Source organism: Myotis davidii, unplaced genomic scaffold (assembly GCF_000327345.1).
Source record: "Myotis davidii unplaced genomic scaffold, ASM32734v1 scaffold192, whole genome shotgun sequence".
Classification (NCBI taxonomy): domain Eukaryota; kingdom Metazoa; phylum Chordata; class Mammalia; order Chiroptera; family Vespertilionidae; genus Myotis; species Myotis davidii.
This window is the reverse complement of record NW_006284346.1, coordinates 114,061-129,974: the sequence shown is the minus strand read 5'-3', so window position 1 is coordinate 129,974 and position 15,914 is coordinate 114,061. Positions and strand designations below refer to the sequence as shown.

The window sequence follows — 15,914 nt, the reverse complement described above, 5'->3', positions numbered from 1 at the left end:
CTACCATTTTCCTATTATCTCTCTTTAAAAGGTGCAGAACGTGTAATTACCTTGAAAATGGAAATTCCTGGATCAATGCCACCTCTCATTCAGGAAATGCTGGAGAATTCTGAAGGACATGAACCCTTGACCCCAAGTTCAAGTGGGAACACAGCAGAGCACAGTCCCAGCATCTCACCCAGCTCAGTGGAAAACAGCGGTGTCAGTCAGTCACCACTGGTGCAATAAGACACTTCCCAGCTACTTCAAACATTCCCCAGTACCTTCAGTTCCGGGATTTAAAATGCAAGAAAGGAAAAAAAAAATACCTTTTTACTGCTGCTTAGTTTTTGGACTGAAAATATATTAAAACTCAAGAAGGACCAAGATGTTTTCGTATGTATCCATATATACTATACTCCTCACTGTCTAACTTACCTAGAAATACAAACTTTTTAAATTCTAAACATCAGCCATTTCATGCAACCAGAAACCAGTTAAAAGCTTCTATTTTCTTCTTTGAACACTCAAGTTTGCATGGCAAAGACCCCGTCAAAATGATTACGCCCTGGTTAAGTTTCTAAAGACTTTGTACATACAGAAATATGGCTGTTCTTTCTATACTGTATGTTTGGTGCTTTCCTTTTGTCTTGCATACTCAAAATAGCCAAGACACCAAGGTTATGGAACAGACTACTGTACATGTCCAGCTAAGAAAGGTTCAAAAGGTAACTGTCTTGCCTTCACAGAATAATCAAGACATCAAGGTAAGGAAATGGGATTATTGTACAGTAGGACAAGATAAGGCTAAAGATACTCTAATTTAGTTAGTATGGAAGCTTGTCCTTGCTCTTTCTGATGCTTCAAACTGCATCTCTTGATTTCATGTTGCCCAGTAAAAATATACAATTCACTGTACTAGCAGAAGAGAATTCTGTATCAGTGTAACTGCCAGTTCAGTTAATCAAATGTCATTGTTCAACTGTTAATGTCACTTTAAATTAAAAGTGGTTTATTACTTGTTTAATGACAACTACACGATTTTTTAAAAAAAAGATACATTTTTACAGTAATGATAGCCTCCAAGGCAAAAACACTTTTCAGTGTTAGTAAATTTTTGTTTACCTATTCACAAGCCATTAGGGAAATTTCTTGGTATAATTTCTGGTATAATTAACAGGCTGGTCTACCACCTGTACCATGTAACTAGGGTCCTTCCCGATTCATGCCTGATATTGGGGGTTTTTCCAGCCTTCTTGATGCCCAGGGGCTCACACTAACTCCCATGGCATGGGCAGAGAATAAGTATTCTTTGACCTTGTTCAATCACTATGAAGCAGAGTGAAAGCTGTGGTAGAGTGGTTAACAGATACAAGTGTCAGTTTCTTAGTTTTCATTTAAGCACTAGTGGGTGTTGTTTTTTTTTATATTTTAGCAAGTCTGTGATGTATTTTCACTGGCTCTGTTTGTACATTGAGATTGTTTAACAATGCTTTCTATGTTCATATACTGTTTACCTTTTTCCATGGAGTCTCCTGGCAAAGAATAAAATATATTTATTTTAAAGGTGTGTGGGAGCTTTCACTACACTTTCATTTTCAGTAAAGAGACAGAAAGCTGTTCCATTTTTAATGTTTAAATTTCATTTCAAAAAGCAGGTCTGTTGTCTGCAATCATGACAGTTAAAATCTGTGCTAATGCACGGCAGTCTATAACAATACTACAAGCCAATCAGACAATACATGACATTTCAATGAGTAAAAAAGAGCATAAAATTGTATGTTAAGAACAAAATGTTAAAAGGCCTACCACAATAAAAAACCATCAATTACATTATCACATTAAAATAAGCCAGATGTACAAAAGTCTGAGACAGAGAAGACAAAAAGACAACACAAGTTATCTGTTGAAAAATGTTTCTGTGCTCTTTGGGCACTTAATTAAACATAGCAAAATCAACATCATCTTCTTCATCAGACTCTGCAAAATATTTCACTTCTTTCCTAGCTCGACCAGTCCGTGGCAGAGAAGGTGGTTCAGAAGCAAAGTCTGATGGGAAGATGTCCACATCTGAATCCTGATCAAAAGATGTTTTCTTCAGTTTCTAAAACAATAGATTCAAAAGCCCAAAGTTAAGAAAAGAAGAAAACAAAAGACAAGTGTTAAAAAGAACTCATTCCTTACACTTCACTTACATTTGAGAATTATATATAATGGTGCTTTTAAAATTAGAACTGTAATGTTAACTCAAGGGTAAGACCAGTTACTTATTCATTTTCATGAAGGGAAAAAAAAGGATTAAGTATAATAATTTGCCACCCTAGTAATCTTGTATTACTTATCATTACTTATTTCTTTCAGAATTTATATATCACTCAGCAAATATGCACCATGACCAGATTAGTAAAAATTCAAATTGTCTAATTTGTAAGTACCTATGAATTCATGAGAGGAAAACAAGACTTATGCACAGTATGTACTGCACACTATGTTTATAAAAAGAGTCACTGAGATGGACCAGAGGTGTAGAAGAAAACTGGATGGAAGAGGTCAGTGTGAAAGCAACATAAAGCTAAAATCACCTATGTTTGTATTTTAAAATTTTAATGGACGACAGAGGAAAAAGAGGGGGATATTTGATGCTTTCATTAACCTAATAGAGATAGTATACTTCTGGTGAGACTAATTGGGAAAATGTAAGTTAAAGATTAAATTAGCCCTGATCAAATAAAGAAATAGCCTTTATTTGGTCTGAAAACAGTAATATTTTAGACAGATAGTATATAATTTATACCATACTTGATCCAAGAAATAGCCTTAATTATATCGATCTAGACTTGGATAATTCTTTACCCATATACAAGTCCCCTAAGGATAAGTATGCTAGGTTTAAAGTTATTGTAAGACATTATACTAATAGTCAAACTAAGCCAGTTATAGATTATCTTAAACAAAACCAGCATTACGCAGATGCTTCTGGTTACCTTGCTTGGTGGTCTGGTTGTTTTCCTGCCAGGGTTATAATCACCTTCATTTTCAGAGCCAGATGCTTTCCTTTTCCTTGCCCCTCGGCCTTTACCTTAAAATTATACAAAAGGTTTTTTCACCCAAGGTTAAGTGCAATATAAAAGGATAAAAACATTACTTCTTTGGCATCCCCTGATGTCTTAACATGAATGATGTAGAAACAATTCATCAGCATCATTTCAGTTCTGGAGTTGACAAGACTAAATGTATTTCACAAATATATTTAAACTAACTGGAAGGTCCTCATGACAAATTTTAATGACCAAGCTCCTAATACATGAAAGAAAATATTTGCACCTGAAAAGAAAATCTCTTTAAAAAGTGTTTTTTTAAATTGTGATGAAAAAAACACTTTAGTTTCTAATTTGTCATAGACCAATATTTTTTAAAATGTAATACGTTATAATTTATGTTAAAGGTTTAAATCCTTACTCTAAATTTTACTTATTGCGCATTAGTAACCACCAATTGCAGATCCCACTTTAAGTAGCACAATCTTAGAATAAAACCCTCAGGGAAATAATCTATCAAATCTTTATTCCTTCTCAGACCTAGAATTACCACATGCAGCCTATTTTCTTTCATCTACCTAATTTCTTATTCTCATCATTGGAGGAGGAAAGGGTAATGTTTAAATGTTCTCCATTCTAGTGATTCCAGTGAGTAAAAAAATAAATGGAACTAAATTGCAATTCTAAATTTTTAAAATTTCTTCAACAGCTATGACCAACTAGATCAGCGGTTCTCAACCTGTGGGTCGCAATCCCTTCAGGGGTCGAACGACCCTTTCACAGGGGTCGCCTAAGACCATCGGAAAACACATATATAATTACATATTGTTTTGTGATTAATCACTATGCTTTAATTATGTTCAATTTGTAACAATGAAATTGGGGGTCACCACAACATGGAGAACTATATTAAAGGGTCACGGCATTAGGAAGGTTGAGAACCACTGAACTAGATTATAAGAAAAGATAGCTAGATACTTGATCAAATTAATCAATGAATTGGCACATCCTTTATAATAGGCTAATATGCAAATCTACTGAACAGTGGAATGACCAGTTGCTATGACGTGCACTGACCACCAGGGGCATACCCTCAACACAGTAGCTGCTGTGACTTGGCAGTGGTGGTTCTCAGGTGATGCACCCCAAAACCATAGAGGAGAAAGCATGATTCCACATCGGCAGTGGGTTTTGTTGTTGCTGGGACACTGTTGGACCCGAATTTGGTTTACTGCACACTTGCATTTGTGATCCACACCCTGTACAACAGCAACTTTGCAGAGTGCCCTCTTGCACTCCGGGACCCCTCAGGGGATGTCGGCGAGCTGGTTTTGGCCCGATCCCCGCAGGCCAGGCCAAGGGACCCCACCTGCCGGAGGACCCCACTCTCTCTGCAGACACCTTTCGAGCCATGGCACTGACAGCCAGGGAGGGACCACAGGAGGTTGGTTCCAAGATATGTCCGGCCCATCACACCAGCCACCTTCTAATTTCTTTTCAATGTTCACAAATCCGTGCACTGGGTCACTAGTGTATTTATAAAGGTTTTAAACCATGCACACCTTAAGTATTGACCTCCCCAATCACAATGTTTCTTTTCCACTTTGTTATTCTCTCTTGCTTCCCTATAGGTCTGTATCCTTATCCTAACTGCCACTTTTAGAAATAAACACGATCAGTCAGTTGGATCAAAGTTTGAACAGCTACCCTTATAGAAAGTCATCTCTTACCTGAGCACAGCTATTTCACTTCCTAGATCAGCAAAAAGCTCTGCTCTCGGAGTCCTAGCTCCAACCTACTCCAGTGGGTGTTACACTCTCATCTACGATTTTAATAACTACTTCCAATGAGACCACTGCATGGGGGTCTTTGAACCATACCTAGGTATGCAAATTGCTATACTTCCCTTTGAATTAATTCAGCACTGATTCTTAAACTGCTCATTGAGGAGTAAAACAACTTAAAATAGGTACACCCAGTCTTTCTAATTTCAGTGGGTAGAGGAGACTAAATGTTTTCCACGTGGCACGTTTGAGGGTTACACAGAAATAATCCTCACCTTTTGGTGTTGTAGTCTTCTTTGGAATGCCAAATTCTGAATCCGAGTCAGAGTTCATAGTCTCTACTTTCTTCTGTTTGGGAGTTCTCTTGGGCTTAGGCATTGTATCTGAAGATGGCTTTCCTATTAAGCAAATTTCCATTGCTTAGATCAATATGTACTTACCAACAAACCAAGCTGAAGTGAGTGCTAAAACAATGGAATTTCTTACAGCTTATCTAAAATTGAGTTGCCTTAAGTAATAAAATGGTTTCTCTCCACTTGGTGCCAATGTAGAGGCAAACAATTTCTCATAGATGATAAAATGCTTTTTATTTAATTATGCATAATTTGCCTTTTGATAATTCAAATGAGATGTTTTAAATAAGGGCCATTAAAATGAATTAAGCAATAACTTTTAAAAAGCAGTAAAAAATACAGTATAGTCAAGACAGAAAACTATTTGACATATTAATTATAACCCAAGTATAACCATATATTAAGTTCTAACTTTTTAAAGCATATTATAGGAATAGAAACAGATTCACTCCTATTAAGTTGGAATTCAGACTTGGCACTTTTACATGGAAAGAAATGTGAAAATTCTAGAAAAGTAGACAATAGCCCCAAAGACACTTGTTTTGATGAATTTTGTTTTTCAGCTTCATTTAGTCAATGTGAAAATTACCACTAATCACTTTGGTGATTAAAACCTAATTTGAAAAAATATATATTAACCATAGACCAGTGGTTCTCAACCTTCCTAATGCCGCGACCCTTTAATACAGTTCCTCATGTTGTGGTGATCCCCAACCATAAAATTATTTTCGTTGCTACTTCATAACTGTAGTTTTGCTACTGTTATGAATCGTAATGTAAATATCTGATATGCAGGATGTATTTTCATTGTTACAAATTGAACATAATTAAAGCATAGTGATTAATCACAAAAACAATATGTAATTATATAGTGGTTTTCCGATGGTCTTAGGCAACCCCTGTGAAAGGGTCATTTGACCCCCCAAAGGGGTCGCGACCCACAGGTTGAGAACCGCTGCCATAGCCATTCCTATTATAAAACAAAACCTACGCTTTTATGGAAAATGTATTCCCAGTTCCAATTTGAGATGTTAAGCCCCCTCATTAGAACAATAGGAGGAGCCCACACTCTTACAGCAGTGGCAGCCACAGATTTTGTGGCTTTTCCCCCTTTGAGTCCTCATGCTGAAATATATACCACAAGAGCCACAGCAGCTCCTAGCAGAAGTATAGGCTTGGATTATCAGGATGTTCTAGGGATCACCTTTTATCTTCAGAAGAGTTTCCAGGCTTCCAAGTGTTAATTGGCACTTTCAACTCTACTGGGCAAATATGGTCAGACATCTGAGTACTGTGAGCAGCCTTTTTGCTGTAAACTTACTGGAGCTACAGAATTTAACTTTTATAATAATTTATGTAGTCCCCCCCTAAGAGGGACATGAAGCATGCTCTCCTTAAAATGGTTTGTTGTGGAAATGGTATTTTTGAAGGAAGGTTGAGGGCTTGCTGAGGTCCCTGAATCTCCCATTCAACTGACAAGGCTTGTTTAACTACAGGTAAAACACCAAATAGGACAGGTGTGATACGCCATCTTTGTAGTTAATGCTAAACTTTAACTCTTTAGATTAAATAAGAGTGAATAGGTTGATGAAGGAAACAGGTTGATATGTTGAAAGAACTGATATGGCTCCCAAGTTATCAGGGTTGTTATAAAATGCTAATATGAAGATAAAAAACTGAAAGGAAAATTATAGAGCCTATTTGGATTTGAGTCCCTCAGAAGTAGACCCCACCTTATTATAAGACAAAGATTCAAGTATTTATTTGAGAAGTAAAGGAAAAAGAGTACAAAAATGAGACAATGAAGAGAGGGCAGCCAGTAATGGGTAAATTAATTCAAGCCTGTCATCAATCTAGGAGCTTAATCCCAAGAAGAATCTCTTGACCCTCTGGGATATGTAAGAAGACATATCCCAGAGGGTCAAGAGCAGTAAGATACTTGCAGACCAGCTTTCCTCAATCACAGAGGTGCTTGCATAGGGAAATGTTAATATTCCAGCATAGCAATAGAAAGTCCCGAGGCAAAGAAATATAGACATGCCTCATATGCACTGAAGTGGTAAGGCAAGGGCACCTAATTGCTCACTAGTACATTCAGAATAAGTAGGGACTTTTGTTGTTGTTCTGTTACATCTAATACATGTGTTTCTATAATAGTGTTGTCTATTGTGCATTTTTAAGATCCTGAAGGGACAATCCATACTGTTTGTTTACTTGCTGTGGAAGTAGCAATTATCTTTTAAACACAAAGCACTAATACCTTCTTTAAAAATACCAAGGTATGTACCTTAGTACTAGTAACAAATTCATGAATCAACTTAGTGTTTCATAGACAATCTTAAGGTTAAGAAAAAGACATCCTATGACTCAAAGAAAAAGAGGACCCCAACTGAACTGACCAATCATTCCACATAGAGGAGTTAAGGCATGACCTGCATAGATAATACAGTCAGGCTACTAGCAAAATAAAATTTTAATCTACTTTACTATCTATACTATCTTTAGTATCAATGCATGGGATTATTATAATTACAGTCTTAAAATCATTGCTAATTACCTCACATGGTTAGAAAACAAGAGGGATTCTCTTTATACACATTTATACTTGACAACTAGCCTAGTGAAATCCTAGTGCAACTAGTTTCAATTTATATTAAATTTCCTTTGACATCAACTACATGGTTATGCAATGCTTACAAAAATCAAATATAGTACATACCCTTTTTAGCAGCTGCTGTTTTACTTGGAACTTTATCTATTTGTTTCAGGCCAAATGTTGGTGAAAAAACAGAAGCAGAATCTTCTTCATTACTGTCAAATTTAGCTGAATCTAAAAATTACAAAGCTTTTTTTCAGTAAAGAGATTCTGTAAGGACCACTTAATAATTACACTTTGATTCTTTTTATTGCTGATTTCTTTTTAGCTAGGTAATTGATCTTACAAGTTTCTTTTCTGTGATCTTATAATCCACAATATACAAACAGCTGAAAATAAAAAATATAACATATTTCAAAAATGTTAACTGTTTTAAAACAGTAAAGAAATGCATAATGAATTTTTTAATAGTCTCAAAGGCTAAACATTTAAAAGTTAACTGACCAATTCAAAAATAAATACTGATGATTTATTTTAAAGTGAGATATGAAAAATCTCTCACTGTGATTATTTTAGTATCTACACATTTAATGCTATTAACCATTTCAAGAATTAAAGTAATAATGACCAAATGTAAGACAGTAGTAAGTATATCTATCTAGCCCTGACTAGTGTTGCTCAGTGATTGAAACGTTGGCCCGTGAGCCAAAGGACTGCGGGTTCGATTCGGGTCAAGGGCATGTTCCTGGATTGCAGGTTCAATCCCAGGCCTGGACATGTTTGGGAGACTACCAATTGATGCGTGTCTCTCTCCTCTCTACTCTCTCTAAAAATCAATGCAAAAATATATCCTCTGGTGAGGATTAACAACAACAAAAAAGTGCAAATCTATCTATACGTATAGAGCATGTACAAGATCTATGTGAGTTAAAAAACTCAAGACAGTCAGTTCAGTCTAACCAGATTGTTTTGATGTTAAAAATTCCACACACAAAAATATCGGTCATAAAAAAATATACACCCTGATTAAATTTGCTTCGGTTTAGTAAAACAAATCTGTACATTGCTACCCTAGTAACTTTTTAAAAAACTATCGTGTATACATTCATGTTGCCATGAAAATAAGATTTCAATCTTTAAAATTTTCTTTCTACATTTTTTCTCTCATTAAAACACCCCCTCTACACCCATACTCCCTACACTCACTCACACTGGTTAGCATCTGCCTATCTACCTAAGTGCTTCCATAATGCCTACTTTGACCAAAGAGTTGGGAATAACCTCAGGAAAAGTAAATAAACCTTATTACATTGAGGAAAATGTAAAAAGAATGTTAAAAAGAAAAGATATCTAGTCATAAAAACATCCTGAAATTAAATCATGACGTAATGAGTTATCTACTGTTTCTTTTTCTTCCCCACTAAATCACAGCAATAAGTAACCAATGAAAAGACAAAATGAACATACCATCTTCTAACTTTTGAGAGTATGAAGGAAATGAGAAGAGATTCCCAAAATCCTGAGGTTTTTTGTCATGTGAAGATTTTCTGTTAGAAAGAAAAATTAAACACCACAATGTAATTTAAATATCTGGTTTCAACTTTGACAAATTATATATAGTATATACTGCAAGATTATAATCATAGAACAAAAGATTGTTCTCTCATTTGTTTCTAATATGCACAAGAGTAGGCAATAATCCTATTTTTTATCTTAGACTGCATGTGGTAAAATACTTCTTAAAAAATCTTAAATAGCTCATACACTTCACATCCTACATGTTAGTCATGTTAGTGTTCAGACTCATCAGAAGCAAGAAAAATCAAGGCCAAAATTAGGAAAGAAAACTAAACTTCCTATCTCTAAAGATTTATTAACTACTATGTCCCACAGGCCTGCTGCCAATTTTTGTAAATAAAGTTTTACTGGAAACCGCACACTTGTTCTTTTACATATTGTTTATGGCTGTTTTCTTCCTACATCAGCAAGACTGAATATTAGTGGCAGAGATTATATGGTCTGCAAAGTCTAAAATATTTATTATTGAGCCCTTAATGGAACAAATTTTGCCAACCTATGTTCTAAAACTATAGCAACAGTTATGTCAACAGCTGCAATATTAACCAAATTTACTGCTTCATGAAGCGGACCTTACCTAGAATAACAATTTCTTATCCAAAGTTTACAGTAAGGTCTTTGATGGATGCCTAATCAAACTGAACCATACAATTGAGTAGCAGTTGCTTCATTACTTACTCTGGAGTAGCTTTTGATTTGGCTGGTGAAAATGTATATTCATCTTTATCTAGGCCATCTGAAGGAACAAATTCATCTTCCTCATCATTTGTTATGGGAGATGCTTTAACTTTTAATTCCTCTAAGTCATTATTGTCATCATCATCATCAGCATCATCATCCTCCTCTTCTGAGAAATCAAATGTGTACTTAGGCCTCTCAGCTAGGAGAAAAGTGAAAGTTAATGTTATAATCAAATCCAGCTTTATCCACATAAAATAGGATGAGTAACGCATTTGAAAAATATTCCAATTATCTCTAAAAATACTTGAGGAAAAAAAGAGATAAGCATTTAGAGAATAAACGCCAATAATTTTGCCTCAGTTTTGATAGTGTTAACATCTATCTATCTTGTAATTCTCAGGAGGCTCTGGGGTAATAATAATGCTGCAGATATTAGGAGAGCATAAACTGATGAGATTAATTTTTAGAATAATACTTAAATATTACTTAAAAACAGGAAAGTAGTTATTATGGCCAATGTAAAAGTGACTATAAATATAAGATTTCCCATTTCTGCAATTACAAAGTTTACAGGTCTTTTAAAAGTGCAAATCTTTCTCTTAACCTTTTTCACAAAACTCCTATCTTCTATTCATGGTAGTTTTACTACAAAATAACAGAGATCGTAATTTTTCAGATGAATAAGAAAAAGAGGTAAGATCTCAATATGCAAGATAATAATATGTATTAAAAAAGGTATCTGCTATGGGAAAAGGCACATTGGTATACTACAAATAACTTTTATTATAATTTCTAGCATATGCTATGAAATAAAATTTAAAAATCATTTGGATACTGTAGAAGTTTTTACTTCATTCCAGATATATGGAAAAAACATAATTTGAGTAAACTAATTTTCACATAACTTAAGTTGCACATTGTAAAATCCATATATATTGCACTACTTATACACATTAGGAAAAGAAATTCAATCACTTTGTGATTAGAGAACCAAAAATTTAAGGCCTGAGATATAATTTAAAAAGTATCTCCCAAAGGTAAAACAACCATAATGCTCTATTATTTATTTTACATAATTAGGTAGGACTTAAATTTTGAGAAGAATCTATAAAATAGGACATGTATCAGTTTTAAATTATTTGAAAACTTCAAGTTAATGAATATTCAGACATGATCAAATCACATGCTTAACGGCAATATATATAATAAAAAAATGGAAATCTGCAGGCTATGACTGCAATTATCTAAATTATGCAAAGTGACTGGAATCAGACTCCCTTACAGATATAAGGGATAGACAACTAGACAAAAACAAAAATATTCCAATTATCTCTAAAAATACTTGAGGAAAAAAAGAGATAAGCATTTAGAGAATAAACGCCAATAATTTTGCCTCAGTTTTGATAGTGTTAACATCTATCTATCTTGTAATTCTCAGGAGGCTCTGGGGTAATAATAATGCTGCAGATATTAGGAGAGCATAAACTGATGAGATTAATTTTTAGAATAATACTTAAATATTACTTAAAAACAGGAAAGTAGTTATTATGGCCAATGTAAAAGTGACTATAAATATAAGATTTCCCATTTCTGCAATTACAAAGTTACTATTGACCCACCACTCTTAGGATACTACCAAAATACTATTTTTCTTTTAACCAAAATCATCAAACTATTGATAATAAACATCAGTAAGAAAACAATTTGACTTTGGGTGGGGGACACACAATACAATATATAGATCATGTGTCATAGAAATGTATATTTGAAACCTATATAATCTTATTAACCAATGTCACCCCAATAAATTTAATAGAAACAATAAAAGAAAACATGATTCATTTTAGGAAAATTTGTTTTATGTCCAACTTTGCTAGAAAAAAATCATTCGGTAAGGAAATTTCTGTCTTCTTGAACTATAACTTCTGAAACACTAATGGTTTAGCCCTTTAGTTATATTGGTAGTACTAACAATACCAACTTATATGAGTATCACTAACTTGGTTGAACTACAACATACAGTAAAATGAATATAAAATGTATCAATACCAGCTGCTCTCCTAAGCAAAGAATCTCTTGGAATAACCACAGGTTCTGTTTCTTCCAAGTCACTTTCTGACTTGGACTCATCATCTGACCAAGGATTCCGTTTCTTCACTTTCTTTGCACTAGGTTTGCCAGATGATGTAGATGCTTTTCTTTTTCTCACCCTGGTACCTAAAACCAAAAGAAGAACAATGATACATGTATCAACACTTCTACAAATGCCATTAGCAAAAATAAAACTGTTATAATGAAAAGTTTATTCTAAAATAACAAATGTTAATGAACATTGGAGATATTAAACTATTCGAAACAAAAAAAAGCACAGTCAAAAGAATCTGGTAATACTCTAAATATACAGATTTTTCTCACACAAAATAATACGTTAGAAATCCTCACCAGGCTCTTTTTTCTCCCTTTTGGGTTTGGGACCTTTATTTACAGGCACTGCCTGGATCAGTGCTTCTTCTCCTGTGCCTTCTACTGGTGTTCCGCTGAATTCTTCATCACATTCCACTTTTACTGCTGTGGATAAAAAAAACATAAGGCCGCTTTTGATTATCAATGGGGCATTAAGACCAATAGCTAAGTACACCAAAAGTTACCTGCAAAATAAGTTGCTATAGTTCTGGTCTCTATATACTAGAAAAAAATCTTCAGATTGAGGGAAAATAAGAAACACAAGTCATGCACTGCTAGGCATTATAAGACAAAGTCCTCTGACTCTAAGATTATTGAGAGAGAGGATACAAGTCATTACAATACAAATAAATATACAAGGCGATATAACAGTGACCCATAGGAAGGAGTGAGCAACTCTGCCTAGGACAAGGTCAGGGAAGACTCCATGAGGGGCCTTTCTGATGGGTTTTGAAGTAATCATGTTTGCCAGGTAAGAAGGAAGGAAGGAAGAGCATCCTGGCAAAAGACACAGAGGCATGAATCACCACATTGTTTAGAGAATTACGAATAGTCTGCTAGGATTCAAGACTAGGTGAGAGGAAAGATTAGTCATACAGAAACACAGGGAGGCATGCAGGGGCTAAATCACTGTGTACAGGAGTCTGTGTGTATTCAGTGGGGAGTCACTGAAAACTCTTAAGCATTTGTATAATAATCAGACTTACTTTTTGGAAATATCACTCTAGAAGTAAGAGATTACAAAATCCTCCTGCCATAGGAATGAAGTGGAAAAAGGTAGAAGTCCTGATTAGATGACTACAGATAGGAAGACTAGTGAAGAGGACCCCTTTAAATTATCTCAGAGAAAACATCAAATCCTAAGATAGTATTAATGGGAACCGAGATAAGGAGGTAGATTTCAGAATTGCTTCACAAGAAGTCAGTATGATTTAGTTACTGATTATATGGGAAAATTCCCAAGTTTTTGGTTTATGTTAGTGATGGCTGATGTTGCTAGTAACTGAGATAAAGTACAGAGGTGGAAAAAGTGGTTTTGAAATTAGGGTAAGTCCAGTTTCAAAAATGCTGAGTTTGAAAGGCTTTGGACATTTAAATAGCTATAGTAGCTTGGCACTCCTGAGAAGCTTAGGGACAAAGATTTAAGAGTCACTGTGTGAGTGGGAAAAGCTCTGGGCATAGACTATGTTACTCAAGAGAACTATGTAAGATGAAGAGAACAGTGCTGAGAACTAAACCTGACACACACCAACTAAAGAGGAGAGCAGGCATTTCCCTAAGGAGAAAGCAAGTGCATGTTTACATTAACCTGTGTGTGGTGGGGAGCCAGATAAGAGGGAAGCAGTAGAGACCTCAGTTTATTAGAACAGTAGCAGAGAGTGATCTCTCTGATATCACAGTGCTTCTATACTTTAAATCTTAGCTCTGTACCAATCTCTCACTCCAGCTCTTAGGCTCATTTTCCAAGCTCTAATTACACTGTTGGGCACATCTATCTATCTATCTATCTATCTATCTATCTATCTACCTACCTACCTACCTACCTACCTACCTATCGCCTGAGTTCTAAAATCAATATGGGCAGAAAAATTAGCCTCTCTCTTTCAGAACATCATGCCCTCCTGTTTCCTCTGCTCTGAACAATATTCTCAATGTTTCCTTCTTCTAGCTAACTCTTGCCCATGTGCTGGAGGGTGTAAGTCTCATACTTTTAAATCCTAAATAGTACCAATCAATGCCAATGACATAAGATGTACTTGATGATTTTTTAACTAATAGTAAAAACAACTAAATAGTAAAACATGGTAGCTTATTTTAATAGCCAAACAAATCCTTTTCCACTATAAAACTTTCTTAATTTGTCATGATATAGTAATAAAGTTTATATTTTAAATTTAATATATATATTTTTTGTTGTTCCATGATTTTCATTTAGAATGCTGCTGAGTAGAGTATTTCTATTTCTCACTTTAAAAAATGAAATCAAGTAGGTGACTCTTTACATATGTGGTTCCTTGACTAATGTTTTCCTCCTTTGGGTAAACTGCTCTCATAGAACAAATGATTTCCCATCACAAGTGAATATATTAGAAACAAGAAAAGCATTATTTAAGCAAATAGTGAAATTAAAATACATATATACATCATTATGGAGGTGGAGTCTACCAATGAGCTAAAACAAGAGATATGTCATACCTTTTTCTTCTTCAGCAACTTTTTGCTAGCATCTGCCTTCATAGCAGTGATTTCAGGAACTATCCTCCTGCCATAAGGCGAGGGCATTGTCTCTTCCAGTTGAAGTTTCTTCACCTTAGGTTTCCCAACTTTACCTTTTACTGCTTTTCCGGCCATTCCAGCCATTAAATCTTCTCGTTCTTGCGCTTCCACTTTCTGAAATATGATTATAAAGGAGGCGGAGTGAGAACAGGTGCATACATAACATTAGAAAAGACAATACCTATTGCATAAAAATTAAAACTAATTTTATTCACTCAGTAGGGATAAAGCTTTCCTTTCAAGTGATCTAAGATAAAGTAATGGGGAAAATAATAATTCTACATAGAAGACCTGGGTTGTAGTCCCAAGTCTATCTAGCTTCTCATTTGTAGTGCAAGAGGGTAGTAAATAAATGACCTACATGGTCTCCTCCAATTCTAGAACCCTATGTTTTATTATGAAATCAAGACTTCTGATGTGGTATCATCAGAATTCTAGCAAATCATACAAAAAGACAGTTAAGTACGAAGTTATTCTTTACTATTGCTTTAGCCATAACAGAAAAAAAAAAAAACCTGTTCATAAACAAAGTCAGAAAAGTATGAAAATTAAAAGGGCCATCTTAATCTTTTGAAGAGTTAAGAAATCCTTGTAACATGATAGCTTAGCAGAAATTACATAAGCTTTGAAATCAGACAGATCTCAATTTCAATCTTAGCTCTTCCACTTTATTAGCTATAAATCCTTGGTAAATACAGTTGTAACTCATAAAGCACCTACTATGTGCTAGACTTTAAAAATCATGTGACCCCCACTTTATGGATAAGGAAACTGGGACACTGAGAGGATAAGTAATTGCTCTTAACCATAATGATATAATTCCTCTCTAAGCCAGTTACTTAATCTCTCTAAGCTTCAGGATCTTCATCTATATAATAGATTAGTAATAAATAACCTCTCTCATTTGTTTTGGTGGTGGGAGTCATTCTGAGGATTACAGTGCCAACATACAACAGAGATTCAATTAGTTTTATCATTAGATCTTAAATGACACTGATCAACATAAAAATTAAGTCTAAATACTTTCAATGTAACAAAACCATATCCAGAATAAATTCATTGTGTGGGCCTACTTTGCTAACTATCAAATAATAAAATAAAGTGACAGATTAAAAGTGAAAGCCCCCTGCCCGCCACCGCCGCAGCCCCAACCCACTGCGGTTCC

The 15,914-nt window shown here is 34.8% G+C and overlaps 2 protein-coding genes across 2 annotated transcripts in view; one reads left to right on the top strand and one right to left on the bottom strand.

The window, feature by feature from the left end:
* RARB (retinoic acid receptor beta) overlaps nucleotides 1-1,545 on the top strand; it is a 452,328-nt gene extending 450,783 nt beyond the window's left edge. The window contains 1 exon segment of the mRNA XM_015570906.1: nucleotides 32-1,545. Within this exon segment, the coding sequence (XP_015426392.1) occupies nucleotides 32-228 (197 nt within the window). The 3' untranslated portion in view covers nucleotides 229-1,545.
* Nucleotides 1,546-1,915: 370 nt separating this feature from the next.
* Nucleotides 1,916-15,914, bottom strand: part of TOP2B (topoisomerase (DNA) II beta) — a 55,781-nt gene continuing 41,782 nt past the window's right edge. The window contains exons 24-33 of the mRNA XM_006754667.1: nucleotides 14,669-14,863; nucleotides 12,658-12,694; nucleotides 12,452-12,577; nucleotides 12,059-12,226; nucleotides 10,007-10,208; nucleotides 9,218-9,297; nucleotides 7,874-7,984; nucleotides 5,077-5,199; nucleotides 2,964-3,058; nucleotides 1,916-2,083 (exon numbers count right to left, since the gene is read on the bottom strand). Of these exons, the coding sequence (XP_006754730.1) occupies nucleotides 1,916-2,083; nucleotides 2,964-3,058; nucleotides 5,077-5,199; nucleotides 7,874-7,984; nucleotides 9,218-9,297; nucleotides 10,007-10,208; nucleotides 12,059-12,226; nucleotides 12,452-12,577; nucleotides 12,658-12,694; nucleotides 14,669-14,863 (1,305 nt within the window). The remainder of the gene's footprint in view (nucleotides 2,084-2,963; nucleotides 3,059-5,076; nucleotides 5,200-7,873; nucleotides 7,985-9,217; nucleotides 9,298-10,006; nucleotides 10,209-12,058; nucleotides 12,227-12,451; nucleotides 12,578-12,657; nucleotides 12,695-14,668; nucleotides 14,864-15,914) is intronic.